The sequence below is a fragment of the Arachis hypogaea genome, chromosome 20 (genome assembly GCF_003086295.3).
Source record: "Arachis hypogaea cultivar Tifrunner chromosome 20, arahy.Tifrunner.gnm2.J5K5, whole genome shotgun sequence".
Taxonomy (NCBI): domain Eukaryota; kingdom Viridiplantae; phylum Streptophyta; class Magnoliopsida; order Fabales; family Fabaceae; genus Arachis; species Arachis hypogaea.
In genome coordinates, this window is record NC_092055.1 from 2,542,226 (window position 1) to 2,568,833 (window position 26,608).

Sequence of the window (26,608 nt, forward strand, 5' to 3'; positions counted from 1 at the left end):
CTACTAACACCTCTCTTCATCTCACATCTCTGCTCCTATCATCACCTTTGTGTTTGGATTCTTCATTCTTCTTCACCCTTATTCCTTTTCTTCTTCTACTAACAATAAGGAACCTCTTTACTGTGACATAGAGGATTCCTCTTCTTTTCTTGTTCTCTTCTCTTTCTTATGAGCAAGAACAAAGAAAAAGGCATTCTTGTTGAAGCTGATCCAGAACCTGAAAGGACTCTGAAGAGGAAACTAAGAGAAGCTAAAGTACAACAATCCAGAGACAACCTTATTGAAAATTTCGAACAAGTAAAGGAGATGGCAGCCGAACCCAACAACAATAATGCAAGGAGAATGCTTGGTGACTTTACTGCACCTAAGTCCAATTTACATGGAAGAAGCATCTCCATCCCCACCATTGGAGCAAACAATTTTGAGCTGAAACCTCAGCTAGTTTCTCTGATGCAGCAGAACTACAAGTTTCATGGACTTCCATCTGAAGATCCTTTTCAGTTCTTAACTAAATTCTTGCAGATATGTGATACTGTTAAGACTAATGGAGTAGATCATGAAGTCTACAGGCTCATGCTTTTCCCTTTTGCTGTAAGAGACAGAGCTAGAGTGTGGTTGGAATCTCAACCCAAAGACAGCCTGAACTCTTGGGATAATCTGGTCACGGCTTTCTTAGCCAAGTACTTTCCTCCTCAAAAGCTGAGCAAGCTTAGAGCGGATGTTCAAACTTTCAGACAGAAAGAAGATGAATCCCTCTATGAAGCTTGGGAAAGATACAAGCAACTGACCAAAAAGTGTCCTTCTGACATGCTTTCAGAATGGACCATCCTGGATATATTCTATGATGGTTTATCTGAGCTATCAAAGATGTCATTGGATACTTCTGCAGGTGGATCCATTCACCTAAAAAAAACGCCTTCAGAAGCTCAAGAACTCATTGACATGGTTGCTAATAACCAGTTCATGTACACTTCTGAGAGGAATCCTGTGAGTAATGGGACGCCTATGAAGAAGGGAGTTCTTGAAATTGATACTCTGAATGCCATATTGGCTCAGAACAAAATATTGACTCAGCAAGTCAATATGATCTCTCAGAGTCTGAATGGGATGCAAACTGCATCCAACAGTACTCAAGAGGCATCTTCTGAAGAAGAAGCTTATGATCCTGAGAACCCTGCAATAGCAGAGGTAAATTACTTAGGTGAACCTTATGGAAACACCTATAATCCATCATGGAGAAATCATCCAAATTTCTCATGGAAGGATCAAAAGCCTCAACAAGGCTTTAATAATGGTGGAAGAAACAGGTTTAGCAATAGCAAGCCTTTTCCATCATCCACTCAGCAACAGACAGAGAATTCTGAGAAGAATCCATCTAGCTTAGCAAATTTAGTCTCTGATCTATCTAAAGCCACTGTGAGTTTCATGAATGAAACAATGTCTTCCATTAGAAATTTAGAAGCACAAGTGGGCCAGCTGAGTAAAAGGATCACTGAAATCCCTCCTAGTACTCTCCCAAGCAATACAGAGGAGAATCCAAAAGGAGAGTGCAGGCCATTGAATTGATCACCATGGCCGAACCTGTAAGGGAAGGAGAGGACGTGAATCCCAAGGAGGAAGACCTCCTGGGACGTCCAGTGACCAATAAGGAGTTTCCCTCTGAGGAACCAAAGGAATCTGAGACTCATCTAAAGACCATAGAGATTCTATTGAACCTCCTTATGCCATTCATGAGCTCTGATGAGTATTCCTCTTCTGAAGAGAATGAGGATGTTACTGAAGAGCAAGCTGCCAAGTTTCTTGGTGTAATCATGAAGCTGAATGCCGAATTATTTGGTAATGAGACTTGGGAAGATGAACCTCCCTTGTTCACCAATGAACTAAGTGATCTGGATCAACTGACATTGCCTCAGAAGAAACAGGATCCTGGAAAGTTCTTAATACATTGTACCATAGGCACCATGACCTTTAAGGCTCTGTGTGACCTTGGTTCAGGGATAAACCTCATGTCCCTCTCTGTAATGGAGAAATTGGGAGTCTTTGAGGTGCAAGCCGCCAAAATCTCATTAGAGATGGCAGACAATTCCAGAAAATAGGCTTATGGACAAGTAGAGGACGTGTTAGTAAGGGTTGAGGGCCTTTACATCCCTGCTGATTTCATAGTCCTAGATACTGGGAGGGATGAGGATGAATCCATCATCCTAGGAAGCCCCTTCCTAGCCACAGCAAGAGCTGTGATTGATGTGGACAGAGGAGAGTTGATCCTTCAAATAAATGAGGACAACCTTGTGTTTACAACTCAAGGATATCTCTCTGCATCCATGGAGAGGAAGCGAAAAAAGCTTCTCTCAAAGCAGAGTCAAACAAAGCCCCCACAGTCAACTCTAAGTTTGGTGTTGGGAGGCCACAACCAAACTCTAAGTTTGGTGTTGAACTCCCATATCCAAACTCTAAGTTTGGTGTTGGAGAGTCTCAACAATGCTCTGAACATCTGTGAGGCTCCATGAGAGCCCACTGTCAAGCTATTGACATTAAAGAAGCGCTTGTTGGGAGGCAACCCAATTTTTATTTATCTAACTATATTTTTTCAGTTATATGTCTTTATAGGTTCATGATCATGTGGAGTCACAAAATAAATATAAAAATTGAAAACGGAATAAAAAACAGCAGAAGAAAAAATCACACCCTAGAGGAAGCACCTGTCTGGCGTTCAACGCCAGAACAGAGCATGGTTCTGGCGCTGAACGCCCAAAATGGGCAGTATCTGGGCACTGAACTCCCAAAATGGGCAGCATCTGGGCGTTTGAACGCCCGAATTGCACCCTGGAGAAGAGCTGGCGCTGAACGCCCAGAACAAGCATGGTTCTGGCGTTCAACGCCAGAAATGGGCAACAAATGGGCGTTGAACGCCCAAAATGGGCACCAACCTGGCACTGAACGCCCAGAGTTGTGTGCAAGGGCATTTTACATGTCTAATTTGGTGCAAGGTTGTAAATCCTTGAACACCTCAGGATCTGTGGACCCCATAGGATCATCTCAGGATCTGTGGACCCCACAGGATCCCTACCCACCTCACCCTCTCTTTCTCCATTCATGATCATCCCTTCTGTTTTCCATTCACCACTCACGTCCATACACACATCCCTCCATCTCCTCCATATCTTCTTCTTCTTTTATTCTTTCTTCTTTTGCTCGAGGACGAGCAACATTATAAGTTTGGTGTGGTAAAAGCATAGCTTTTTTATTTTTCCATAACCATTAATGGCACCTAAGGCCAGAGAAACCTCAAGAAAGAGGAAAGGGAAGACAATTGCTTCCACCTCTGAGCCATGGGAGATGGAAAGATTCATCTCACAAGCCCATCTCTAAGAAAAGGATGGAGCAAACAAGAGAGCACATTCATGGATCTCAACAGGCACATGAAGAAGCTCATCATCAAGAAATCCATGAGATACCTCAAGGGATGCACTTTCCTCCACAGAATTGTTTTGGAGCAAATCAACACCTCCCTAGGAGAATTAAGTTCCAACATGGGACAACTAAGGGTGGAACATCAAGAGCACTCCATCATCCTTCAGGAAATCAGAGAAGATCAAAAAGCAATGAGGGAGGAGCAACAAAGACAAGGAAGAGACATAGAAGAGCTCAAGGACATCATTGGTTCCTCAAGAAGGGAACGCCACCATCACTAAGGTGGATTCATTCCTTGTTCTTACTTCTTCTATTTTTCGTTTTCTATGTTATGTGCTTATCTATGTTTGTGTCTTCATTACATGATCATTAGTAGTTAGTAACTTTGTCTTAAAGTTATGAATGTCCTATGAATCCATCACCTCTCTTAAATAAAAAATATTTTAATTCAAAAGAACAAGAAGTACATGAGTTTCGAATTTATCCTTGAACTTAGTTTAATTATATTGATGTGGTGACAATGCTTCTTGTTTTCTGAATGAATTCTTGAACAGTGCATATGTCTTTTGAAGCTGTTGTTTAAGAATGTTAAATATGTTGGCTCTTGAAAGAATGATGAAAAGGAGACATGTTATTTGATAATCTGAAAAATCATAAAAATGATTCTTGAAGCAAGAAAAAGCAGCAAAGAACAAAGCTTGCAGAAAAAAAAAAGTAGCGAAAAAAAATAGAAAGAAAAAGAAAAAGCAAGCAGAAAAAGCCAAAAGCTCTTAAAACCAAGAGGCAAGAGCAAAAAGCCAATAACCCTTAAAACCAAAAGGCAAGGGCAAATAAAAAGGATCCCAAGGCTTTGAGCATCAATGGATAGGAGGGCCTAAAGGAATAAAATCCTGGTCTAAGCGGCTAAACCAAGCTGTCCCTAACCATGTGCTTGTGGCGTGTAGGTGTCAAGTGAAAACTTGAGATTGAGCGGTTAAAGTCAAGGTCCAAAGCAAAAAAAAAAAAAGAGAAAGTGTGCTTAAGAACCCTAGACACCTCTAATTGGGGACTTTAGCAAAGCTGAGTCACAATCTGAAAAGGTTCACCCAGTTATGTGTCTGTGGCATTTATGTATCCGGTGGTAATACTGGAAAACAAAGTGCTTAGGGCCACGGCCAAGACTCATAAAATAACTGTGTTCAAGAATCATCATACTGAACTAGGAGAATCAATAACACTATCTGAACTCTGAGTTCCTATAGATGCCAATCATTCTGAACCTCAATGGATAAAGATCCGATCGACCGGTCCGTTCCAGTTTCGAGGTTTATTGTTGAGAACAAAAACCGCTATCAATTAAGCATCAACACATTTCGTGTTCAATAGTGAGGTTGCAATTTTTCATCTTTTTATTGCAATATTTTTTCTGTAGGAGCAGCATGAAAGAGGTCCTGATGGAGGACCATGATCTATTCTCTTCATGGCAAATCTTGGTCCAAACTGCACTGAAGATGAACTCAGACAAACTTTCTCAGTGTGAGTTGTTGTGTTTATAGTAAAGTTGTTCTTATTGGAGCAGTGCTGGACCTACTGGTTCTTCTTATATCTTGATCTTGCAATGTTCATCTTCCACTTGATTTTGAGTTTTTACTATCGAGCTTTAATGTCTTAAATCCATTTTCCAGGTATGCTGGATTCAACATGGTCAAAATCCGTTCTAGAGGAGGAATGCCGGTTACATTTGCTGATTTTGATGTGAGTCATAGTTCTTGTTCAATCCCCTGATGGTCAGTGTAGTAAATTTTGCTTGCTTACCCCTTATCAATTTACTAACCTTTATTCTTTTACAGGTAGTTGAACAAGCTACTAAGGTCATGGAGCAGCTTCAGGGCAGCATGCTGTCGTCGTCAGATCGGGGTGGCATGCACATAGAGTAACTTCTAACCTAATGGTTTCTATTAATTTTAGATACTCTAGCTAGGATTGATGTCTTATGTCCCTAAATATTTTCTTGTAGATACGCAAGGTCTAAAATGAGGAAGCATTAGAAGAAAGGGAAGCAAGCCAACCAATGAATTTATGTTGTCTGAACCCTCTCAGGATTGTCATCATCAGCCAACCAATGAATTTTGCTTCACATGATTCCTAGAAGTCAAGAATTCAAAAAAGCATAGGACATTGTCAACATCAGCCAACCAAGATTTTTTGGTTTTATTAATTGCTTCAAAATTTTAAGATTTTTAAAATGGATAAACTCTATCAGTCTCATTAACTGCTACTATATATTCAGCATTTTTTGCTTTTGTTTTGTCATGTCTATACTTACCTCTTTTTTAATTATGAGATATTAAGATTAGTGCTATATTTTATAAAATATGAAGATATTGTGTCATGAGTCATGAGACTTGCATATATTAGAGTTTAGTGTACATTTTCATAAATAAAATGTTTCTGATATCATTCAAACTCAAAAAGGTGAAGTGTCATTATTAATTACCCTGTGATTTTAGTAAAAGGCTAACTCTGATTTGTCTGTGTCACTGTCCAAGTTGGTTCAGAACTTTAGGTGACAACCATCAAACCATGTTTGTTTGCTTCTCAACGCATGCATGTGCATGGACACGCACATGGAAAGTGAAAAGGGATAATTAAACCAACAATCTTTGAACTTAGAAGAAGCTACTCCATTTCATTTCATTTCAAGACCCCACAAACTCTCTCAAGTCAAAGAGGCCCTTTTAGGCACAATAGTGTGTACATGATTTTCCCTGAAGAATTTCAAAAGCTTCTATATTTTTTTACCTATCCTACTTTCACCCTGCTATTATACACATGCAAAATTAGATCACTGCAGAAACATAGATAGAAAGATGCAAAATTACAAAATAGGAGGGAAAATAAACAAATTTAGCATAACAAGAAAAAAGCAATTTTCAATTTTGATCAAGTATCAACCCCTTTCTAAATGTCATCTTCACATGAAGTCCTTCTTGCTTTGTTGTCCCTATCCCAATATGCAGGCTTGTATTTGTCAAGAGATATCTTCCCACTGAATGATTCAAGTGACTCCTCTAACAGAGGACCGCTGTAATGGTGCTGCCTCTGCAGCGGCTCCGACCAGATTCGGCCACTCCGGTTTCCCACATCATAACTTGGAGTTGAAATGTAACTTGTGTCCATGACCATGTCGCCGTCCAGTATACGAAGAACCTTGAATAAACAAGCAAAAATAATTTTAAAAACAGTTAGTCAGGGAACATGGTCAAATTCAAAAAACATGATCGAAACATGCAGCATTAGCTTTTCCTATTGATTTTAACTTAAAACAGAGTTTGATCAAATTATAATAAATATGTGATTGAGAATTCTTCAAAGCAATTTTTTCCAACAAAAAATAAGTTCAAGAACTTGTTTACCTGTGACATGCGTGGTCTAGAATGAGGATCTCGCCGTATGCATAATGATGCAGCATGCAACATGCAATAGACCTCATTTTCTAAGTATTGGTTCCCCAGCCTTGGATCAATCAGTTCCTCAATGGCATATTCTTCCAACAGAGGTGGTGCCTGTTAAATATCAAGACATTTACTCAAATTTCGACAAGACTTGGCATGAACAACCAGAAACATAAAAGGATATTAATATAGGATTTCTGATTGTTAATTATAGACATAGCCATACTTTAAATCTTAGGCAATGTTTGGTTGGGGATAAAATAAAAGGTGAAACTTTTCACAGAATGATTCGAGTAAAAATTGCAAATATAACTTACCCACTCAGTAAGACACTGCTGTCCCTTAGGCCGCATGAGATCCACAGCTTTTCTCCCTGTAACAAGCTCCACCAATACCACCCCAAATGAATAAACATCAGCTTTTTCAGTTATTTGGCCGCTTTGAGCATATTCAGGAGCCAAATACCTACACAATAACGACATATCTTAATTGTGAGTTCATATTTCTCAGACAAGTTTTGATTATGAAAACCATTCAGGACAAACACAAATACATACCTGAATGTTCCAATTACTCGGGTTTCCACACCCGTGTCTCCATCAGGTTGTCACCTCGCCAATCCAAAATCACCAACCTTGAAATCACAATATAATGCTGTTAAAAAAATTAGGCATGTATGTAATCCAACTCAAATTCAGCATACACCAGAGTTTAGAATGTAATCTATACAAGACTCAGAAAATTTTGTCTTTTACATCCAATGGTAATTAAATTTAAAAATGTAGATGGGTGGATATTCAAAAGTGAGGTAAAGGTGCCTTTTATAGTGTAAACTACAAACCTACAAGAATGCATTGTACAATAGGCAAGCACTACCATACCAGTGGTTCAAAATCATGAGTTATGAGAATGTTGTTAGGCCGCATGTCACGGTGGATAATGCATTCCACTCTGCACTCTTCATGAAGATATTGTAACCCACGAGCAGCTCCAATGGCAATTTTTTGCCGTGCAACCCATTCTAATGGTTCTCGCTGTCTCCCTGAAATAGTTTGAAATATTAGACTAATTTTCAATCATATCAGGAAAATATATGTCTTGTTTCAATCACTGTATTCAAAATGAAAAACATCGTCACATTAATCCTACTTCACCACCTGCTTTTAGTTGGCATCAGATTAATAAAAATCAAAGTAGCAAACATAAGTCTGATATTATAGTCTAGTGCAATTGAAAAAAATTCTGTAAGAACAGAAGTTCGGATGCAAGAGAGCAAGAGAAATCACCATATAAATGTGAATCCAATGATCCATTGCATATGTACTCGTAAACTAGTAGCCTTCTCTTATCCTCTATACAGAATCCAATCAGCATAACAACATTTCGGTGCTGAGCACAACTCAGGACTTCTACCTCTGAGCAAAACTCAAGGTCACCTTGAGAACTAGCCAATTTATGTTGCTTGACAGCAACGACTTGTCCATTCGGTAGAACCCCTCTGTGAACGGATCCAAATCCCCCCTCAGCCAGGAAGTTGGCCTCAGAGAATCCACCAGTGGCAAGTTCTAACTCGGCATAGCTGAACCATCTTCAAGTCAGTCACTGACTTGCCATTATCTTACACAAGAAATTAAGTAAGTATTTCATGAATCAGTTTAACATGAAGCCAACCCTTGAAACTATCTAACTAATACAAGGTTAGCATTGGCTGACGGCTCTGTGAGTTATGGTTAACAGATTGGCTTAGAGCATGAGAGAGATTTGCTCTCAGTATAGGTAAGAATTTCTCTGACCACGCTCACTATCTCAGATTTTAGAACTATATCAGATTGAAGAAACAAAAAATCATGAAATTTTTCAGAACAATATCAAATCAATAACAAAATTTCCAAACAATATCAAATCAATAACAAATAAATTCAGAACTGTATCATAATTCAGGCAAATCAAATTCATGAAAAATAAGTTATCTAAAAAAAACCTCAGGAGGGCAGTTCCAGAACTGTTTTGCTAGAAAAGGGGAGTTGAGGGAAGGGCGAAAGCGAGTCGGCTGCTTGAGGGTGAGAACGATGGTGAGCGTACGGCTTCTTGGACGGTGAGAACGAAGGTTGGGGACTGGGGGGGCACTAGTGAGTAAAGCCCGCCTTCTTGGTGTTATCATCGTTCTGCTTCTTCGTCGCCATTGAAGCTCAAGCTCTGAACTCTGAATGGGGATGATTGATTTTGAGTCTGAGCAAGCCGTGAGACACCTACTATCATTTGAGCCGCAAACACAATATCACCAAAACAAAAGGAGTAGTCTGGGTGCTCTACAAGTTCGTAGGCGCTCACAGTTTCCTCTGTTTTTTCTCCAACAAAATTATCTTTATTGGAAATGGAAACAGCTTTCCATTGTACAGAGTTGAGTTGATTTTTTCTTCAATTTCAGAAAAAAATGGGATCGAGGTGAATTGAGTTTTTGCACAATGATAAAAATATAATTTTACTTTTTAATGTTTATAGAAATTATATATTTATCCTTCTTATAAAAATATTTAATTACAAAATTACCCTACTTTAGTTAACATATTAACTCTTATTGAGTTAAATTAACTCAAACTAAAACTAAGCATCCAATTAAAACACGCCACGTCACAAGGGGTAATTTACATGTTGGAATAGAGGGGGTTGGGTAGAACTCACCTTTATTTTAACATCATATTATAAAAAATATTTAATATTATTAATTATTACTATTTACTAATTTTTTTTTGAAAAATCTTGGGGGAGACCATGCCACCTTAGGCCCCCATCAATCCGCCTCTGATGCTGGTTTTGGTTGTATCATTCGAAATTCTGATGGATGTTGGTTGAGAGGTTGTATTGAAAAAATCGAAGTGTGCAGTGTTCTTTTTGCTGAATTGTATGCGATTTGGAGAGGTTTACTTATAACTTGGGATAGTAGATTTCGTGAGGTTATTTGCAAAACAGACTGTTTAAAAGCTTGTTTTGATAAACCAAAGAATGTTTGGTAATGATATTCCGAAATGAGATTTGACAAAGCATGAACAGGAGCTTATGAATTGGAATTAGAGAATCTCTATTCTTTAATGCAGAGAAATACGAATAGTGTTGTAGATTGTATGGCTAAAGCAGCTGCTTTTAACGCGGACATTTATTCGAATTAGAGTCAACCATGGAAATATCACTCCAAACCAAACCATTTTAAAAAAACCAGTTTTTTTTTTTAAAAAATCCAAACCACATTGCATTAATTTTATGTGGCGTCGAGCTTCCCTCGGCGCTTCTCCTTCGGTCTTCTCCTTTCTCGTTTGCGGTTGTCATCCTTTGATTTCACCGTCTCCGTCTCGCCGACTTGCCGTCACAGGTGTGGTCACAGCGTTAGGACCATTACCTAATGCTCGTAGTCTTTGTTTGCTTATGATGTTTCTACCTTCCAAACTTGTTATTCTTCTATTTTTCTTGCCACTGGGTTAGGTTAATTTAGTTAGTTTACTAGTTTCTGATTCTTGGCTCAATGTATTTGGAATTGTTCTAAGTTGGTGATGTATGGTGGAGATTCACTATTTTACTACTGTTTTTCTGAGTTTACTGTTATATTCTGTTGAACCAGTTTGATTGATGTTTTTGTTGGATTAATGGATAATTTGCCAACGAGCTAAATTGGTTACTTGATCTGATTGTCTAAATTCTGTTAATCCATGATATTGATTGCTGGATTCTTTGGTTTTTACTTTATTATTGCTATTTGCCATGCTGTTATGCTATATGGTTTAGTGAATATGTATTATGTGCTGATGAATTGGAATTGCAATTTATTGATTTGATCATGCCGAATTTCTCAGCTATCTTGTTGCTTTTGTGTTATTAAGGCTGAATATTTTATCTCTCATCCAACGCACTATTTTTTTTTTTTTGTTCCCTTTTTTTGTATTCTTTTTCATTCTTATGTGGCTGGGGAAGAAACAAAAGCTATATCGAAGCTTTGCTTCTACTTTGAGGGAGTGGCTTTAGTCTTTAGCAAGAAAAGGTTGCTAAATAATGTAACAAGACATTTTGTTGCAAAATTTAATATCGTTTTGGGTTCTTAGCGAATTCAAAATAGATCCTATATCTGATTTGTACCTATGTACAGATACTAGTATATATTCTACGAATTAGCCCTGAAAGTTGGACAGAAATGACAGAGAGAGAAGAGAAGAACAATATTGGTATTAAAGTATTTGTGAAGGAGGTTTAGGAGTTTTAGAAGGAGATAGAAAAAAGAAAAATACATCTGTTAATTGTGAGAACAAACGTGGGGATGGTTTAAGAGTGAAAGTCCTCAGTTTTTGAGATTAGCCCATCATTTTAATTTTAATATTAATGCTGAGTTGTTTAAGACTTAAGAGTCCAATAATCCAGATATGTTGTAGTAAGTAGTCTATAAAAATATTAACAAAACTAATCAGTTGTTCTTTATACTATGTGATAGGGGTGTTCAAAACCGATCCAAACCAAACAAAACCGACCAACCAAACCGAAAAACTGAATAAATCAAAAACCGAAAAAACCGAAAAAATAACATTTTGCAGTTTTTTTGCGGTTTGGTTCGGTTTTTGGTTCTTCAAAAAAAACCCTAACCGAACCGAACCGAACCGGTTCACTTAAAAAGCCTAATTTATAAAGCCCCCTCCCTCAAGCAGATAACCTAGCTAGCCGCCACTCTCTTCACTCGACCACTCCACAACGCCAAAACTCCTCCTCCCACCCTCCTCTCTGCATCTGACTCGCCGGACAGCACAGTCACGGCGGCCCTTCCGCATCGCGCTCCTTCTTCTCGGCGCGATCCTTTCTCTGCCTCCCTTCCTCGTCGCGCTTCCTTCTCGCCGTCGCACACTAACCCTCAGTCAGGGAGCGAGCCCAGACCCCAGAGCTCCCCTCCCTTTCCCCTGCACAGCGCCGTCTCCGATATTGCAGTCACAGGTTGCTGATTGCAGCGTCGTAATTGTCCTCTACTACTCTGCCATACGTCTCCGTCTTCTTTAGTAGGATTTTTTTAATTCTGATGATTTTGGGTTTCAATTTGTGTTTATGATTCTGAATTTTCATTTCTATTTTGATGATTCTGTCATTCAAATTCTGTGTTTAGGGTTCTGATTTTTTTATTGTATTTTCAAAATCTGTTATAATTATGCAGTTATGGGACTTGGTGTTAAACCTCTTTTATTGTTGATTTGTTTTTTATTGATTATCAATGTTCTGAAAACCGGATCGGACCGGCCAGTCGAACCGATCCAACCGTGAACCGACAGCTTAAACGGTTCGGTTTACTAACAGAAACCGCTATTTTAAAAACCGGATATGAACCGCTGAACCGGCCGAGAACCGGTTGGTCAGACCGGACCGGAACCCGGCCGGTTTATAAGAAACGACGCCGTTTCCTTCTTTCGTTGAATGAAAAGGTTGCACGCGTTTCTCCCCCAGCCCCATTCCTTTCTCTAACTCTTCCCTTCAGCAAATGCCCTAGCTTCACCAAAGAAAGAAACCCTAGCCTCCACCAATCTTGTCGCCGTCTGTCGGAGTGGGAAACTGCTGCTGCCGCCTCCGTTGCACTCAAGAACTTCCGTCTTCGTGCTATCGGCGTTCGCTACTTCGATCTCACCAACCCCTGTTCGCTCTACATCCCCTGTTCGCTCTCACGAATCGCCTGGTCGCCGTCGTCTGCGCGCTCAACAGCTCTTCGTCGTCCGTCGAAGGTCAATACTCACTGCTAGTGGCTTGTTCTTTGTGTTTTTTTATTGTCTGTTCAGAAATCAAACCCTCTTCGTGCTTGTTCATCGATGGTCAGTGATAGTCATTTCTAGTGTTTTTGTTTTCATTGCTTGATGATTATTGATTAAGTGATGCGTTGCTGTTTTCTTTTTTTACTTTGTGCTTGAGATTGAATGCTCTGTCAGTGCTTAGTGCTTGTTCTTAGTTGATTGGCTTTGCTCACTACTCTGGCTTGTTCTGGCCTGCTCTTGATTGATTAACTCTGTTACTGACTTATTGATTGATGATAAATTGCTACTGATAAGCTGTTACTGTTTTGTTAGGGATAAATTGTTACTGTTACTTATAAATTGTTAGGGATTAGCTGTTACTGTTTTGTTATGTTTGTTGCTTAATGGTAAAATAGAAATCAAATCAAATATTGTTTGTTGCTGAATGATAATCTTTGTTGCTGAATGCTGTTGGTAGTATTAATTCTGTGCTGCTATTAATTCTTTGGCGGTGCTGCTGCTGTTTTTAATTTTGTGAATGATTTATTAATTTCAATGAAAAATTTGCCACAGATGTTGAGGGACTCTTAAGCTTATATGAAGCTTCACATCTTAGGATTCATGGAGAAGACATATTAGATGAAGCTCTTTGATTCACCTTAAATCCATTGATCTTTGTTGCCTATGTTAGTTAGTGTTTGTTGATGGCCTGGAGTTTTGAGCTGTTTGTTAGATGAGTTTAGTTGTGATAAATTTTGATAACTGTTATATTTTGAGAAGGTTTGGTTCAGTAATTAGGTTGAGCTTGAGTTTAGATTGTGATAAATTTTGATAATTGTTATGTTTTGAGAAGGTTTGGTTCGGTGATTAGGTTGAGCTTAATTGTAGAAGAGGTCTTGCTACTTAGTTGTAAGATTGTACAGTATTAACTTATTAAATGATTAGAATTGCATTTTGTTTGAACAAAATTGCATTTTGTTTGAATAGTGTTGACCTATTGAATAGTATTCAATGATTGGAATTGCATTTTGTTATAGATGGTGGTGATTTTCTTATGGAATGACTAAGTTTGTATTACACTACAAGTATGTGTTAGGCGTTTATTTATAATTTATTTATTATTTTATTATTAAATGGTTTTTCCGGTTAGACCACGGTTGAACCGGTTGAACCGATGAATTAGTGAACCAGTAACTAAAACGGTTCGATGACCGGTTCGGTTTTCAAAACCTTGTTGATTATTATTCCCTATTGAGTATTTATTGTTGATTTTTTGGAAATGTTATTGATTATTTGTTGAACCTATTTTATTTTGTTGTTCTGCTGCTTCTGTTAAACTTTTATATGATTCTTTGTTTCCAATTTTGATTTTTAATGCATATATCCTCGAACTCCAGCTCTATCTCCTGGTTTATCTGCAGCTCTGGCCGGCTCTCATGGTATCTCAGATAGTCATGAATGTCGCAACCGGCTGGATTTGTTTGAATTTCTGCTTCTGTTTGAATAATTTATGTTCTATGTTCAGTGTATTTTGAAATTGCTAATTGTTGTTGATTGTTGTATTTGTTTATGCAGTTTGTTATATTTGGGGGTTTTAGCTTATGAATGTGTATTATTTCTAATTGTTAGGGTTCTAGGTTTTGATTGTTAAAGAAGGTGTGTTTTTTAGTGTTAAGGTTCTAGGTTCTAATTGTTGTATTTGGGGGTTTTAGCTTATGAATGTGTATATTTATTTGATTAGAGAAATTGCTTTGATAAGATTGGAATATATGGACCACGTAACATTATATTCTTTGATAAGATCTCTTGGATGTTGTACATGTATATGTGTTGTGTGTGCATGTTTTCTAAGTTATTGGGTCCTGTTTACTGTGCAGTGCTCTGATTTCTTTTGGTCATCTAAGATATCTTCATTTGTTAATTGTTATGTTAATAGATCACGCTTTAAGATACTGAAAGATGGAATGATCAACTATCATGTATTTCCAAATTTGACTTGTGATTTAGTCTATTGGTTCACGTTAGATAGCTAATTAGCAATGTACTGATCACTTATTAACAGTGGTTTTAAAAATTATGGTTTGAAAATTGAATTTCTAGAAACTGGTTTTAAAAGTGGATTTTTTGTTAAAATATCTGGTTTGAAAATTGGATTTTTAAAAACTAGTTTTAAAATTGGATTTTTGGTTGAAGAAACTGGTTTTAAAACTGGATTTTATAAAAAAAAACCGGATTTAAAACGGTTTGTATGTAAAACCGAATTGAAAACCGGTTTGTAAGTAAAACCGGATTTAAATTCTAAAACCGGTTTAAAACTGGTTTTTATTTTTTCAAACCGGTTTAGAACTGGTTTTTCTCTTCAATCCAGTTCTGGTTTAGTTTCATGAACCATAAAACTGGTTCTGAAGTGGATCTAGTTTGGATTTATAAAAATCCAAACCATGTCCACCCCTAGTGATATTCAACATTTAATAGATTTAGATATGAATCTAGCCAATTAATTTAGCTTTGCCTTTTTCTTTCTTTCTTTTTTGTTTAGTCATAAAAAAAAAAGGTAGGACCAAATATAGGATTTTTTTTTCTTAATTTAGATTAGAGAAAGATAAGATGTGATATGTGTTGAATTGAAGATTGGTTTGTGATAACACATCTCTGGGCAAATATAAACATGTGATGTGCCTCCTAGTTCCCTTTTGGTGTCTGCAATTCCTTTTCCTTCTCATCTTTTTTGGTTCCCGATAAATTGTATTGATTTGTGAGGAATCAAAATCAAATCATGGAAAAATTATTCTGCTTTCTTGGCCTCGTTCGTGTTTGATTAATTTTCTGTCCTTGGATTCAGTTTCTTCACATTTAGGGTTTTGAGGAAATGGCTGCGGCTTGCAAGCGATTGGCTCAATTGTCGGGCTTTAGGTCCTCAACTTTCAACTCAAGTCTCAGATTATTTTCCGCAAAGGGAGGGATTGGTGATACAACCGCTATTGTAATTTAAATTTACCTTCTTACCATTTTTATTTTCTGTTTTCATGGTTTTTTGTTGTGTTTTCTAACTAATGTGCAATTTTAAGCTCGATAATGAGTGTTAATGAGTGGTTTGTCTTACCATTTTTTGTCTTGCTTATGGCTTTTGCTTTTTAGACTAGGGGACTTGAGGAGCAAGGACTGCCCAAAAAGCAGGCTGAGGCAATAACTGCTGAAGTTTGGGAAAATTTTCAAGAATCATTCTGGAAGAGGGTGAGGTCTTTTGATGTTTGTATTCTTTGTTTGTGAACTTTACCACTTTCTTGGAATCTAAAATAGTAGTTTCGTGTACTAACATAAATTTTTTTTCCCTCCTTTTTCTTTTTGTCCCTTGAAAGATTGAAATGCTTGAAGAGTCCAATCAGTTGAAACCCAAAGCTGAAGTGGAGAGCTCACAGGTATTTGGAATTTGTGCATATCTCATATTCTCATTTAATCATGAGATGAGAAATTTGATTATATTGATATAGATTTGATTATATTGATATAGATTTAAGATGGAAAATTTATAATGTAGATGAAGCTGCAAAGTGAGATTGAGAAACTGAGGATTGATATGGAGATTAATCACAATAAATTGAGGTCCATTTTAATTTAACTGATTGACCAGTTGACCCACTAGTTTTTTTTTGTAACTTTATCCTCTTTAAAGTGCAACTTAGTGCAACTTTGTGGATGTGGATTGTGATGCAGGTTAGCCATAGATGAAGCTAAGAGGACTTTCAAAACAGAGTTGTCATCCATAGAAAATGAAGCTGAAGGATATTCTCTAAAAACTATTTTGAAAGTGTCTGTCTTTGTTTTTCTTGGCCAAATGGGTTTTTTTTTCTTGGCCGAACATATAGATAGTTTAATTTAGGATAGTTTAATTTAGGAGTATCTAGTACTGGTTCTGGATCAGACTTTGATGTAGTTTCTCACAATTTGTTGTTTCTATTTGAATTCTCTTTATTTCTCTCTTCGTTCATCATTACTTATCAAACAAAATGAATAAAATTCTTACGGTGATAAAAGAAGAGAAGATGAAAACAGAGATGCTGATGTAATTTTGAGGGTTAGAATTTTACACCAATGAAGAGACTAGAATAAATTGAATAAAAATATTTAAAATTAATGTCCGCTATTAATATCATAAATTTGATCATTTTATGATTAGAATTAAATATTCTTATCATGATTAGACCGGTGACATTATCATATATTATTATTATTATTAAGATAATTAAAAGTATTTTTAATTAATAATTAATAAGTAGTTTAATTATGTATTAAATATTGATTTGATATAATTATAATGAAAATATGTTTCTAAATTAGTATAATTATGTATTATTTATTAAATATTAATTATAATATTATTATACTAAAGATATTTTTTATAAAATAATTTAAAATAAAAAAAACTGCATTCATTTTGGAGGGAAAATGGAATTACGAGGAATCGACACCTCACCTTTATTAGTTGAAGGAAAACCAATTTTAGTATATTAAGTAGATAGATAGAGAGCATGAAAAATAAATATATTTCTATGTACGTTTCTATATTCATAAAATGCAAAATTCATTTACAAAATGGAATAAACTACACTTTATTGTCACCGAGGACCAGAAAGCTCAATGGCTTCAATAACAAAGGAAGGTTCTTCATGAACATCACTATAATTTTGGGAGAAACTGCATGCTCTTTCTTCATATAAGTTAGACCCTCCTTGCGGCTCCTCCGGCTGCGCCGAATGCCCAACCAGGCCTTCTAGAATCTTCAAGACTTCCGACATCTTCGGCCGCAGACTCGGAAGTGACTGAGTGCACTGTAAAGACAGCTCCACTGCCATTTCTAGGTCAACTGGATCAAAGCATCCCCTTAGATCCCTATCAACTAACACTTCTAGCCGCTTCTCCTCAAATAATGTCTTAACCTTCAGGAATTCAGGCCAGTACACATTACTCAAAGTTTAAGGTCAATATATACTCAATGATGGAAAAAAAATGGATTACATGAAACTAGAATTGAGCAATAATGACATGTTGCATTGATTTTAAGATTACTTGGTTGTGAAGCAACAAAACATTTGAAAAAATTTACTTGTTACTTACCCAATCAAGAATCATTCCCTTTTGTACTTGACCATTCCCAGCATCTAGTGCCTTTTGTCCTGTTATGAGCTCCAGAAGTAATATGCCAAATCCAAAAACATCTGTTTTCTCAGAAGACTGTCCAGTGGAGAGATACTCCGGGGCAATGTGGCCTACTGTACCGCGCACGGCGGTGGTGACATGCGAATCCCTTTGATCCAACAGCTTAGCAAGGCCAAAATCCCCCACCACAGCTTCAAAACTTTCGTCTAGCAAAATGTTTGCAGCCTTAACATCCCTGTGGATTATTTTAGGGTTGCACTGCTCGTGTAAATACAGAAGCCCGCGTGCAGCGCCAACAGCAACTCGCATTCGCCTGTTCCAGTCCAGAGATGGCTTTTCTCGGCATGTGTCTGCTTCGGAACAAGGGAAAAGATAAAATCCATCAAACACTAAACATATCACAAGTTAATAAAAGAACAAACAAATTAATGAATAATTGGTAGCACCAATACATAAGATTTAGGCCTCTAACTACCAACTATACAAGGAGAATCACTGTTTCTTGTTTCCCCATGTAATGGAATCAGTAATTGACATTAATTTTGAGACACATTGTCTTAACTATAAGATAGGATGAACAACAAATGATAAGGATTAATATGAAACAAACCTCTCAAGCGATCAGCAACACTGCCATTAGGCATGTAGGGATAAACAAGTAACCTTTCATCTGGAGTCATACAAAATCCATAGAGACGCAAAAGGTTACGATGCACGGCCAAGCCGATCATCTCAACTTTAGTTTGAAATTGCATTTCTCCAGTGTAATTGGGATCTCAGCCTCTTCATTGCCACCAGCATTTTGTTTGTAAGGCATCCTTTGTAGACAATGCCAAAGCCTCCTTGTCCAAGGATGTTCTTTTGACTGAAATTTCCAGTAGCAATTTGTAGTTCACGGAAGGTGAACCTCTTCAAACGGCCAATATCAAATTCACAATCTTGCTCCACTTCAGATGTCAATTATTACATATTGTCAGAATATGTGCATATCTAGAAGCAATAAAAAAGGTAATGAAGTTCATTTAAGGAGGTACCATAAGATGTATAGAGGATGCGTGATCTGTACCAATGCAACTAACACACAAGCATCACTGAAATTATAAATGTGCAACTGATGCCAACAACAACAGAAATCACCCTTTGGTGATGACTCTTGACTTTCTGAGATGATCCTGTATCTGTAATTGAATCATTATCTGTAACATAGTCCACTGATTATTGGGTTTTAATAAATAAAAGTTAAATATATTACCGTTTAGTGGTTTTGAAATGTCCATACAATGTTCCGAAGGAGATGTACAAAGGAAGTTATTTCCTAAAATACTATTATGATAAAAGAAGTATAGTGTCAGTTAATGCATGATTAAAGAAAATTAAAAAAAAATACAAGTGTTTATTCTTTTTAATAGGATAATCAGAATTTAGCTGTTGCATATCTATTCTATCCTTCTTATAATAACATGTAATTTACCCCCATGACATGTCATCTTCTAATTAGTTGCTATGTTAACCATAGTTGTCCATAGTGAATAATTATGTAATTTACTAAAAATTCAATCTTTGATTCTTCCCAAATTAAGCTCTCACACAATGAGCCCTAATCTTCTGTATCTCCTTCCTCCATATCCGTTTGTCCCTCTGTCTCCTCTCTCTCTATGGATCCTACTTTCATCACTACCGTCACCCAAATACGTACATTCCTCTTCCTCCGCCGTATAACCACCACCATCTCCGTCAGGTTCCCAACCACGTTCTTGTGAACCCTACCGCATTCAATTTCAACCCTCCCGTTTCTTTACCCCCCAATCCACTCTTTGTTCCTCAGGTTCCTGTTCTTTTCGGGCATGATTCGCGTCACCGTAGTTCAATGCTATCGCAGCCTCCTTCAAATTCTAACCCTAGCCGCAGTGCTTCCAGGTTCAGTAAGGAGTGCTTTGGCGGAGCAAACCGCCGTTGCCGTGTGGTTGTTCCTCCGAATTCCAGTATCGAATCGAAACTTTGCTCGGAAGAGGCGCGAGACTCTTCTCTCAAGACAACGGCTTTGGAACTGGATAGGTACGATTACTATAGAGCAGATAGGGTTCATGAATATAATGGCATTCCAAAGAAACAGGTTAAGAGAAAGAGTGCTTTTCTTAGAATCCAGGCGCCAAAACCGAGCAATGGTAAGAATGAGGATGATGAACAATTACATTGTGATGATTGTGCTGTTGTTGACTCATTGGTTATTTTAACACTAAAAAAATTATTTGGATTTACGTGCATATCTACCTTAGTTCCTTTGGTGCTTGGTTTTATTGCTTTGTTTATTATATTCTGAAATTGTAAGTCATGTAAGGTGTTAAATAAGCATATGGTTTCCTGGTTTGTATCTCATCAAGTGTTTGTAGGTTGGAACTACTGAATGTTTTGTCTTTTTATCACAAAATGTAGAATCACCATTAATAGATTGTTCCAACTCTTACTTCCTTGTGCAATTTGATTTTAACATGCTGATTTTTTATGTTGTAAGATATGATTCTGATTGGACTGAAAAAAATATTTTTTGCAAATCCTTGTTTGGACACAGAACAGCATAGTGAGTTCAAATTCATAATGATTAATGAGGTCTGATAAATAAATGTCCTACTCCCTCCGCAAGTGAATTATGGTTAATATTAATAAACATGGCATAGAGAGTTCAGAATAATTAAAGAAAGGGAACCGAGGAGTTTTCACGGTTCTTCCGGATTTTAAGCATTTGTTTAAAGATAGGTTTGGAGCAATGATTGAGTTGTCTTTGTGTGCATAAAAATAATTAGCTTCTACATTTTCCTTTAATGTTGAGTGTTTCTTGTTTTAGAGGTTCTTGGTTGCCTGAAACTTGAATTTAAGTAAATGGTGGAAATGTGTAAAGTAAAGTGGATTTTTTTTCTTCTTTTCATTCTATTCCTCTAATACTTGAAATCTTAGTTCATAATCATTAGCAACTGCTCCATTGTAGATTGATTTTGCCTTTGATGATGCTGATGCTATAGAAGAAGGGACACTTGTTGCTATCATTGGGCGCCGTCGTCACAAGTAGTGCCGCCTTCCTCACGGTATCCTTCCCTCTCACCTAATATTATTATTATCAAGATCGGTACATGGATGGATAGACGATAAGCATAATTCCTTTGTATTTTGGGGGTACATGGATCAGATATTTTTCCATCTACACATTCAACTTATCATTCGCAGGTCTGCAAACTCTCTAAATTGCTGTTGTAATGAATAAGCCTCGTTCTTTCTGCAGTTTGCTTGACTTTAATATTCATTCTGAAGCAAGATTTTAGACATCCTAACCACTTCTGGATTTGTTCAAGGCAAGTGGACCTCCTGGGATTGGATTAAGGCCATTAAATTCTCCAAATACAGTCTCTAGTATGGGTCAGTATGGCCAGATCCTCCAGCAGTATCAACAGCACCAGAAGTAGTCGCAGTTCCACCTTCAAATGTCAGCCGTAAATCAGTCGTTTCGGGATCAGGGCATGAAAGCTATGCAAACTGCACAATCCACACCAGATCCATTTGGTTTGCTTGGCTTGTTAAGTGTGATCAGGATGAGTGATCCAGACTTGACATCTCTTGCACTTGGATTGATCTTACTACACTTGGATTAAATTTGAATTCATCTGAAAATCTACACAAGACGTTTGGGTGTCCATGGTCCGATGAACCTGCAAAGGGTGATCCAGAGTTTAATGTGCCACAATGTTATTACGCAAAGCAGCCCCCTGCTTTACATGCGAGGTTTTTTAATTATGCCATAGAATCGATTTCTTTATTTGCAAATCCTTCATTAGGCTTACTGCTTGTTGCATGATGCAGCAAGGTTACCTTTCAAAGTTTTCGGTGGAAACATTGTTTTACATATTCTACAGGTTTGCAATTACCTCTTACTTGATTTCTAATTGGCTTGCTTAGTATTATAATTAACCAGTTTTTTTTCTTGGTTGCAGCATGCCCAAAGACGAAGCACAATTATATGCTTCAAATTAAATGAGCTGTATGCACATACCCTCCAATTCATCCTTTTTTTGTTATTTATATTTTATTTTTCTGTGGTTAGGGCTTATTTCCAAATTATGTTGGGATTGTTACAATTTGGGAGCAATTAATGGTTAAATCAGTCAATACTTGGTAACCTTTATTTGTTTATCAGTCACGGATTTTAAGTATTCCTCCTGCAAAACTTGGCAGGAACTCCTGAATTAAAATCTAAATTGTTTTCCTCTGACTAATAATTTCTAACAAGGTAGGTGATTGTTGCTTTCGGGCACAATAGAGGATGGTATTATCACAAAGACAATCGTTTCTGGTTTATAAGAGTTTCCAACATGGAGCCGCTTGTTAGAACGAACACATACGAGAGAGGATCTTATCACTGTTTCGATCCAAACACATTTGAAACTGTTCACAAGGTTAGCTTTATACATAATAGTATTCGTAGTGTTCTTAAAATGATATCTCGTGGTCCAACGTTTATTGTTTTCCTTTTATCCCTGATCCTATTTTAGGCCTCTAATGAAAAAAAATCCTTGCAGGATAACTTTGTTTTACATTATGAAATGTTGGAAAAGAGACCGCCTCTACCACAGCATCGAGTAGGAATCAGAACCTTTATTGTAGAGTTTCAACTGTAAATTTTCATTCTGGATTTTAATTCCTCAGAATGTCATTAGCATAAGTATTCCTTTAGTTTGGGCTTTCTCGTACTATATGTTGCTTGAGTGATCCAAGCATTTCTTCTTTAACTGCTCTAATTTGAACAAAAGAATTATGATACGTAGGTATTTCGATAACCTAGTTATCTGATGGATTTTGTCTGCCCCCTAGCTCCAATGCACACAAAAGAAAAGCACCTTTGTCAATATTTGATATGGTTCCTAGGAATTATGCGTCAGAGTTAACACCTAGCTGAATAATGATTTAATTAATGTTAACCTGATATCTGAATCTGACAGACCAAAAACTAATTTGTTACAAATCAAGGTTTCATTTAAGAGTTTGTTTTTGGCTAATGACTTGTATGCACAAGGCAGGAGTTGATTATAGGATTGTTTAATTTTCCAAAGTTACACTCCCATTGCATGACATCATTTTGCCCTTTCCCCTGTTCCATTGTAGTTGGGTCAGACCAGTAAAAGTATATTTATTTCATTTCGGATTATTTAGTTCTTTCGGCTTTCATATTAAAACAATTAGAATGTTGCTTGATATTTTAAGTGATCTAATCCATAATTATCTTGGTATTTTAACAAATGGTTATGAAAAATTGTCTTTAGGTTCTAAATTCTTTGGTAGCATCATTGAGGCTCTGGCTCAGAATACTTGTTCAGCATAATATGAGTATTATACTTTAGTCTTTACTCTTTAGGCACACTTTTAAATATTATTGACTAATTATTGGATAAAAACAATAAATCGTGTTGATCCCGTCACGTTGCTCCAAACATTTTTCACTTATTTTTCTTTCATTAGAATTAGAATTTATAATTTTCAAATCAACATAATGTTGGCCAAGTTCAGCACCACTAATATCTATGACAACCAAGTCTTAAAACAAGTCTTTTCAATAAATAACCAGAAAACATTCCTGTTCCTAGTGCTTTACACTTAATTAAATTGATGAAATTAAATACCAAAGCACGTAAAAAAAAAGACATTATCATCACAACAAAATGTCGGACACCAAACCTCAATCCGAGGAGGTGGAATGCATAGACCAATAGTTTAATACATTCAAAAAAGTTGAATCAACATTTGGAAAGTTTAGCATCCCTGGTCAAGAGTACCGAAGAATTTCGAAGCTAAGACAATTCATCTGCAAGAAAGAAACCAGGCAACATCTAACTCAGTTTAAGGAAAACACACACAGGATTAAATAAAACTAATGCAGATGCCTATAATTTCTATATCTATTTAGTTGGAACCTAACACAATGGACATATTGAATTCCATCTTGCCTCAGAGAAACACAATGTTCAAAACATACATCACGAGAGAGGCAGTGGCTTGATGAGTGTCAATGGCTCAAGCCATTTTACTTGTGGAATACCCTTCTAAAGCTTTTAAATGTTATAGAATTAACTACTATATTAAACATGATTCCACATAAAAATGTGACTATATTTGTAGAACTCCAAAGTGTGAAACAACTTGTCAGTTGCCACCATTCAAAATTCACCTTTGCCTTAAGATTACATTATGGTCTTGCTTTCCATCTCAATCTTATGGCTATCTTCATCTTCTGAATCTGCATAATGGAAATGAAGCAGTTTGAAATCAAATAATCAGTTGGAAGAAATTCATATTAAGCTTTTGAAACTTCTACAGGCTGAAGCTTCTACTGAAAATAAAGCAATATAGTTGACGTAAATCCATCAAGATTTATTGAATAAAAGTAAACTGCAGACAGCAATGTGTTTAGGCACAAAGATGTCCTAAAATCATATACAATTACATTGAAGGAAGCAATTTAAGGGGAAGAAGTCAACCAAAACCTAGCTACCATATCAATACAGATACCAGATTCAGATGACACATTAATAACCCGTGCCAGAACTTCTAAAGCATGTCTACTTCCATGAACACACTAAGCATGCAAAACATATTGAGAACAATGCTCTTTGAATCAAGAGTTTACATTAGCAAGCCAGGATCTTTCAACTTACCAGATCGAACATCATCACTAATTTTTCCTCTTGCTTGAAGTTGTCTAACAAGCATCCGAGATATCATCACCCACCAGTATATATGCAGAACAAGCAAGCAATATAGAAGACTGTTGAACACATAATAATATTTTCGACCCTCCACTTTGTGCTTTTCCTTATCCAATGTGAGCAAAACTTCATAGCTGGCAAAGAAAGATGTAAAACTAATGAGCATCGAAAAGCAAGATTATACAGACAACCAACAACTGTAATATTACACTTCGTAATCAATTGTTGAAATTTATACATGGAAAGATCTTCTTTCTAATTTAGTGAATCTTTTATATGAGCTATTATTTGATAGGAAGGGGAAAATACAACATAGGATAAAAGATTACCGAAAAGAAACCACAAAGCTAAAGGAAAACAAATGATATCCCGACCCCCCTTTTATTCTTTTTTATTCCGCCAAAAAAAACACACAAATTATTGTCAAATGCATTATTCGGAGGACTGGAGCAAGTTATTATTCACAAATGCATTGTTAGCAGCAACAACTAATCCCTAGTAACACTGAACCTGAAATTACAACAGCAGCAAGTACAGCAACAGGTAATCCCTAATCACACTGAACCTAAATTTCAACAGCAGCAAGTAATCCCTAATCACACATTCACACTAAACCTAAAATTTCAACAAACATTACAACACAGTAACAAGTAATCCCTAGTCACACTGAACTTGAAATTTCGACAGCAGCAAGTAATCCCTAATCACACTAAACCTGAAATTTCAACAAACATTACAAAACAGCAACAAGTAATCCCTAATCCCTAAACAAAAATTTCAACAATGATTTGATTTTCAATTTTAGCAGCAACAAGAAAATTTAAACAAAAATTTCATGAAGTAAAGAAAGAGCAGCATCACAGAATCAGCAAAAATTAGCAATTTCACAGTTTCACATTAAAAATCAGCAAACAGAGGCTATGGGGAGAGAAGACTGAGACACGAACTGAAGAACTGAAGAACTGAAGGACTGACGAATTGAAGAAGTGAAATCAGCAAACAGAGGCTCTGGGGAGAGAAGACTGAGACACGAACAAGAACTGAAGAAGATAGCTGTGACACTAACCTTCGACGGAGACACGAACGGCGATCGGGGAGACGACGGCGAGCGACGACACGGCGAGCTGCTCCAAGCCAACAAAACAGAGAAGCCACGGAGGACGGACGGAGGACAGGGGGAAGGAGGACGCTGAGCTACAAGAGAGGGCTTGGCCACAGACGATGCCGACAGCACGGACGGCGGCAGCAGTGCGGCAGAAATGTTGCAGGGAGGACCTAGGGTTTTGGTTTGGGGATTTAACTTTGCTTCAGAGTACAGTGATTCACGAATTGGTAGGGGGGTTGTTGGGGGAAGGGGTGAGGGTGTAAACTGTAAACGCATTAACGCAACGTTGGGTTTTTTTTTTTCCCCTCAAAAAAATCAAAATAGGGTCGTTTATCAAGAACCGAAGAGTTACCGGTCGGTAGAACCGGCCGGTTTTCAGCCGGTTCGACGGTTTGATAGCGATTTTCTAAGAAGAGGTTATTAGAGATGGACCGGATCGTTTTTACTGCCGGTTCCCAATTGGACCGGTTCAATTGGCCAGTTCGGTCCGATTTTCAGAGCATTGGTAATTAGCATGATTTAATCAAGAATCCTCACAGATATAAGTATATAACCATTTCAGTTTGAATTTTGCGAAAAATAAACAAACACAAACAAATTAAGAAAATTATAGATTTGTATCTCCAAAGAAATTACAATTAAAAAACAAAAAAAAAAATTTGCATGACAAGACAATAATAAATTAACACACCTAACAATGTAAGACAGCACAATGAGAATGAAAGTAGCCACATGGTGACCCATGGACACCCCAAAGTCAGAGCACCGTGTCTCCCAAAATATTAAAGCAAAGAAGGAGTAGGAATATAATCCAGCAGCATACATGTAAAGTGCCTTCAGTTTTAACCTGAAATGTTTAGAGCTTACAACTCTATCACCAGACTTAATTTGAACACAAAATTTATAGCAAGGGAAAATGATTGATGAAAGATATTAAACATTGCAACTGGATAACTATAATAACTGGGCTTGTAAGCAAATAATCTTACTTAATCTTTTGATCTGGCCAGA

At 37.0% G+C, this 26,608-nt stretch overlaps 2 protein-coding genes, 1 long non-coding RNA gene, 1 other non-coding gene and 2 pseudogenes across 10 annotated transcripts; 2 read left to right on the forward strand and 4 right to left on the reverse strand.

Moving 5' to 3' along the window:
• Positions 1-705: 705 nt before the first annotated feature.
• On the reverse strand, positions 706-813 carry LOC112787919 (small nucleolar RNA R71). The gene has a single exon (XR_003195303.1). It is a non-coding gene; the product is annotated as a small nucleolar RNA R71 (small nucleolar RNA).
• A 5,239-nt stretch (positions 814-6,052) lies between these two features.
• On the reverse strand, positions 6,053-9,221 carry LOC112783714 (proline-rich receptor-like protein kinase PERK13; annotated as a pseudogene).
• Positions 9,222-11,537: 2,316 nt separating this feature from the next.
• Positions 11,538-16,565, forward strand: LOC112783231 (uncharacterized). Of its 4 annotated transcripts, none has more exons than XR_003193343.3 (6): positions 11,538-12,583; positions 15,432-15,572; positions 15,728-15,823; positions 15,949-16,008; positions 16,101-16,192; positions 16,304-16,565. XR_003193343.3 is itself a non-coding variant. In XM_025826071.3 (6 exons), the coding sequence occupies exons 2-6, from the start codon at positions 15,459-15,461 to the stop codon at positions 16,467-16,469; spliced, it is 501 nt and encodes a 166-aa protein (XP_025681856.1). In that variant the 5' UTR covers positions 11,538-12,583; positions 15,432-15,458; the 3' UTR covers positions 16,470-16,565. The 4 variants fall into 4 exon arrangements, 2 of the variants coding, with proteins under 2 accessions (XP_025681856.1, XP_072086569.1); XM_025826071.3 differs by having other exon boundaries at positions 16,128-16,192; XR_011879086.1 differs by having other exon boundaries at positions 12,280-12,583; positions 13,163-15,572.
• A 640-nt stretch (positions 16,566-17,205) lies between these two features.
• Positions 17,206-19,065, reverse strand: LOC112783526 (probable LRR receptor-like serine/threonine-protein kinase At5g45780; annotated as a pseudogene).
• A 46-nt stretch (positions 19,066-19,111) lies between these two features.
• LOC112783325 (uncharacterized) lies at positions 19,112-22,660 on the forward strand. Of its 4 annotated transcripts, none has more exons than XR_011879090.1 (7): positions 19,112-19,911; positions 20,730-20,826; positions 21,021-21,517; positions 21,596-21,648; positions 21,727-21,773; positions 22,023-22,188; positions 22,312-22,569. It is a non-coding gene; the product is annotated as an uncharacterized lncRNA (long non-coding RNA). The 4 variants fall into 4 exon arrangements; XR_011879088.1 differs by having other exon boundaries at positions 19,238-19,911; positions 21,727-21,907; positions 22,027-22,188; XR_011879089.1 differs by having other exon boundaries at positions 19,282-19,911; positions 21,727-21,907; positions 22,312-22,660.
• A 664-nt stretch (positions 22,661-23,324) lies between these two features.
• Positions 23,325-25,898, reverse strand: LOC112783324 (uncharacterized). Its single transcript, XM_072230466.1, has 4 exons — positions 25,440-25,898; positions 24,442-24,626; positions 23,955-24,023; positions 23,325-23,591 (listed from the first exon to the last, which is right to left on the reverse strand). Exons 1-3 carry the CDS (start codon positions 25,871-25,873, stop codon positions 23,968-23,970), a joined length of 675 nt encoding a protein of 224 aa, XP_072086567.1. The 5' UTR covers positions 25,874-25,898; the 3' UTR covers positions 23,325-23,591; positions 23,955-23,967.
• Positions 25,899-26,608: the final 710 nt, after the last annotated feature.

What these genes read in the sequence shown, in the direction of transcription:
- LOC112783231 (XM_025826071.3), top strand. Translation starts at nt 15,459, where the DNA reads ATGGCTGCGGCTTGCAAGCGATTGGCTCAATTGTCGGGCTTTAGGTCC. An exon ending in TTGGTGATACAACCGCTATT is followed by an intron (nt 15,573 to 15,727) that starts GTAATTTAAATT and finishes TTTGCTTTTTAG; the next exon opens with ACTAGGGGACTTGAGGAGCA. An exon ending in CTGAAGTGGAGAGCTCACAG is followed by an intron (nt 16,009 to 16,127) that starts GTATTTGGAATT and finishes TTTATAATGTAG; the next exon opens with ATGAAGCTGCAAAGTGAGAT.
- LOC112783324 (XM_072230466.1), bottom strand. Translation starts at nt 25,873, where the DNA reads ATGCGTTTACAGTTTACACCCTCACCCCTTCCCCCAACAACCCCCCTA. An exon ending in TTCAGTTCTTCAGTTCTTCA is followed by an intron (nt 24,627 to 25,439) that starts GTTCGTGTCTCA and finishes TTTCTTTGCCAG; the next exon opens with CTATGAAGTTTTGCTCACAT. An exon ending in TAGTGATGATGTTCGATCTG is followed by an intron (nt 24,024 to 24,441) that starts GTAAGTTGAAAG and finishes TCCATTATGCAG; the next exon opens with ATTCAGAAGATGAAGATAGC.